This window comes from Colletotrichum gloeosporioides (assembly GCF_011800055.1).
Source record: "Colletotrichum gloeosporioides strain Lc1 chromosome Unknown consensus_92, whole genome shotgun sequence".
In the NCBI taxonomy this organism is placed as follows: domain Eukaryota; kingdom Fungi; phylum Ascomycota; class Sordariomycetes; order Glomerellales; family Glomerellaceae; genus Colletotrichum; species Colletotrichum gloeosporioides.
This window is the reverse complement of record NW_025544737.1, coordinates 352-3811: the sequence shown is the minus strand read 5'-3', so window position 1 is coordinate 3811 and position 3460 is coordinate 352. Positions and strand designations below refer to the sequence as shown.

Sequence of the window (3460 nt, the reverse complement as noted above, 5' to 3'; positions counted from 1 at the left end):
TGCCGCCCGAAGATCTGCTGTTTTCTGCTCTTCAATACGCTACCCCGCGCCAGCGCTGTCGCGAATCACGTTGCTTGCCTGAGGTGGTCAGGCCTACGGCATTGTGGCAAATGCTCTCCAGGACTACGCAATCCCAGCTTGACCGTCTGGTGGCCATTTTTACCTCTGGAAATCAGACCTTGAAACCTCGTCCTGGGGGTCGGGTTTCTTATTTCTCCATTTACGGACTGTGTCCCTCTTTCCCTTACACACCGTCCCTCCTCGTTTCCCAAGTTATCGCATTTTGATTCTACCTTCACCCTCATCTTATAATGCCTGGAGTTAACCACGGAGCCCTGGCTTCAGCCGGCGTCATTGCCGTTTCTGTCGCTGTAGCAGCCGCCATCGCCATTTACGAATCGCCCGAGATCCGACGCTATGCTGACGAGCTTCGGAGGCGTATCGCCGTCGCTCTGCATTCGCTGGGCGAGAATATCGATCCGGAGGACCGCCCGCCAATGTTCAACCGCCCTGAGGATGCTGAAGGTTTCATGCAATCTCGTGGAGGACCTGAAGCTGGCGTCGACGCCGACGACGAAACCCGCCGCCGGCAGCGGGAGGAGCTACTGTACTGGAATGCCCTGAAAGTCGCCAAGCAGGAAAAGGAAAAGATGGAGGCCGAACTTGCCGATTCAAAGGAATTGCCGCCTGCCCCGTCGCGCGGAAGGTCCTTCGATGACTTTATGCGACAGGATGAGAGCAGCGACAAGGGAACCTTCGTCTTCAACACCGGTGCCAACGTCCGCGGCGACGACGAGGGCCTTGTTCGTCGACGTCCCGAGGGTGTTCGTGGCCTGAACGCCTCGCTCTACGCAAACCCCTTCGCCGACGAGCACCAAATCGACCAGGACGAGCTGCCGACAACTGAGGAGCCCAACCAACTGTCTCCTGGCCACGACGAGGCCCTTTCAGATATCTACAGTGCCACGACCCGCGACGCAGACGAACGCCCACGCCACACTGCCGCCGCTATCGCCACCATGCCCGCCCTTGTCGATGTTGCTGAAAACTCATCCGAGACCGAAAGATCTACCACCCTTGACCGTGAGCTCGGATCCGAAGAATACATGACCGCTGGCCAGGACGACCGTGACGATGCATACGCCTCTATCCAGGCCTGGGCCCAAGGGTCCAGCCCTTCCAACTTTTATTCACCGCTCCCCATGTCGCCACCCGTGCCCATGTCCGAGCCTGAACTCGTTAGCGACGGCGAGCTGACCCCCACCGACTCGGCTTCCCTCGCTGGCTCCGGCGAGGATGTTGCCAACGACGCTGCTTCGTCCAGAGCTGGTGATACCGGACGATACTACGACGTCCTGAGTGAGAGTGAGGGTATGATGACCCCCGCAAGCTGGTCAGAGGTTGGCAGCATTGTCAGCGAGAGCGAGGCTCAAGCTCCTGCCAGGGCATAATCACATTGGAATGGCCTGCGCACTCGAGTTTTCTTTTTCCTTTCTTCGTTTTCCTGACTGGTTTATTCGTGGTCAAACGATTTAATTCGTTCGAGTAGGGCGACGGTACAGGCAATAGCAACGGCGCAAAAGGTTCAACAGGACTGGGGAAGAGTACTCTGATAGATTTAAGCGGTACTGCACATGAATCGAATTGGCTCCTACGACACCTCTACTCGCTCCACCTTTCGTGATACCTAAATGCGAAAGTGCTAATTGAAGACTGAGATCACTCTGCGATGGCTTCATCGGCCGCTCTGATTCTGCCAAGCCTAATGTCATCGTCGGAAATGTCGTCCTTGTTGATGAGCACAGTTTCCTCATCCTTCAGCTTCTCTGCGTAATCCTTCCACAACTGTTCTACCGGTCGACCAAGAGACTCGGTCCAAAACTCCTTTTCTCGGTATCTTTGATTGCGGAGCTTCTCATTCAGCTTTTGTACGGTTCCAGCGCCGAATCGACCCTCAAGGTAGTCTAGGAAGTAGGCCGTGTGCTGGTAGCCGCCATCCCAGTTACCGCTGGACTCCCTCTTCCAGTGGGGCGGGCTGAGTTTGCTGTTGAGACGGACCCAGTCAGCGATGCCCTCAATGAGGCCGCCGGGACAGGTCCCATGGGCGTTCCATTGGAAGCAGTGAACCATCTCATGTGTGAGGACACCCATGATCTCGCTAGTGCGGCGTTCGGAGGTGATGCCGGCAATGTAGGACATGGAGAAGTGGATTTCCTTGTGGTCGTCATCGAGGTCGGAGCCGGTGGTGTAGGCAACGCCGCCCATGTCGCGGAGGATCAGGGTGACGGAGCGGGTGGGCGGGGCATTGGTGGTGGGGTTTGAGGGGGACTCGTAGAGCAGGTTGAGCACAGAGTGAACGGCGGTGGCCAAGGCGGTGCTGGCGTTCACGGCGGACAGAAAGTGAGCCGCGGCTGGATGGTTAAGATCTCGGATCTCGAGTCGCAACTTGGGCAGATCGAACTTGGAGTCGGAGGGGCGATGGCGATCGGCAGAAGCACCGGCGGGGCCGGCGGGGCTTATGGCCTTCTGCTCCGGAGATTTGGGACGGGATGGGAGAGGTGTCGCGGCGGGCGGGCCCGGAGGCGGTGCTTGGGTTGCGGAGGGCGTTGCGGAGGACATGGCGGGCAGGAAGAGCGAATCGGGCTTTGGAGCTGGTGTGGTGTGAGGTGGGAGGACCATCTGCGGGAGACGTCTTGGTGAGATGCAAGGCGACGCTGAGAACAAGCCTCCGAGGTGTGGGAGACAGCTTGGGACGAAGTTCTATTGTGTGCCCTACCAAGCAGGGTAACATGAGCAATGGAACAGGCAGATAGATGTACGCGTAAGCGGCAGCAGCTTGGTATCTTTATGCAGTCTTGAGAGCTTGATGGCGGCTGAGAGGTGTCCGGTAGCTGATACAAAGAGCTCTTGAGCTTTAGGTTCCGTCACGTCAGTGAAGGTGAATGAGCAAGGTATGAGGACGAGAGTGCTAACCTGGCACCGTCTGCTTGGGGCCCTGATCGTGGACCTGACGTACAGGCAGGCACCTCATGCAGTAAGGTCAAACCTGGGCCGGGGCGCAAAGCCAACCTATGCAGGGGTTGAAGGGCCCCTATCGCGGTAGCGAAGGAGCACATCCCAGGCCGTTTCGCGCTTAGCGGCTTCCTCCTAGCTTCCCGCCGCACCTCAGAGGCGGCACCGTGGGGAAAGACCCACCCGCTGGCCAGTACACCTCTTCCGGGGTCCCATAAGTTAGTGCGAGTTACTTGCAGGGGCTCTGGCGCCAGCTTACCCATTTTTATCCCAGAAGTACTGATCATGAAATTTCGCGGGTTTTCTCTGCGATTCTACACTTTCAGTACCTCTAAATTAAAAGCCGAAAAGCTCAGCCTTAAGTCCGATTTTTTTCAACATCAACACCATCGCAATAGATATATCTTTTTCAGAGGCTACAGCGATACCTCCACTAACGCTACCACTA

At 57.1% G+C, this 3460-nt stretch overlaps 2 protein-coding genes across 2 annotated transcripts; one reads left to right on the top strand and one right to left on the bottom strand.

The window, feature by feature from the left end:
• Nucleotides 1–311: 311 nt before the first annotated feature.
• Nucleotides 312–1451, top strand: GCG54_00008935 (uncharacterized protein; the record flags this gene model as incomplete). Its single annotated transcript, XM_045408890.1, has 1 exon — nucleotides 312–1451. One exon carries the CDS (start codon nucleotides 312–314, stop codon nucleotides 1449–1451), a length of 1140 nt encoding a protein of 379 aa, XP_045257806.1.
• Nucleotides 1452–1719: 268 nt separating this feature from the next.
• Nucleotides 1720–2619, bottom strand: GCG54_00008934 (uncharacterized protein; the record flags this gene model as incomplete). Its single annotated transcript, XM_045408889.1, has 1 exon — nucleotides 1720–2619. The coding sequence occupies one exon, from the start codon at nucleotides 2617–2619 to the stop codon at nucleotides 1720–1722; it is 900 nt and encodes a 299-aa protein (XP_045257805.1).
• Between the last annotated feature and the right edge of the window lie 841 nt (nucleotides 2620–3460).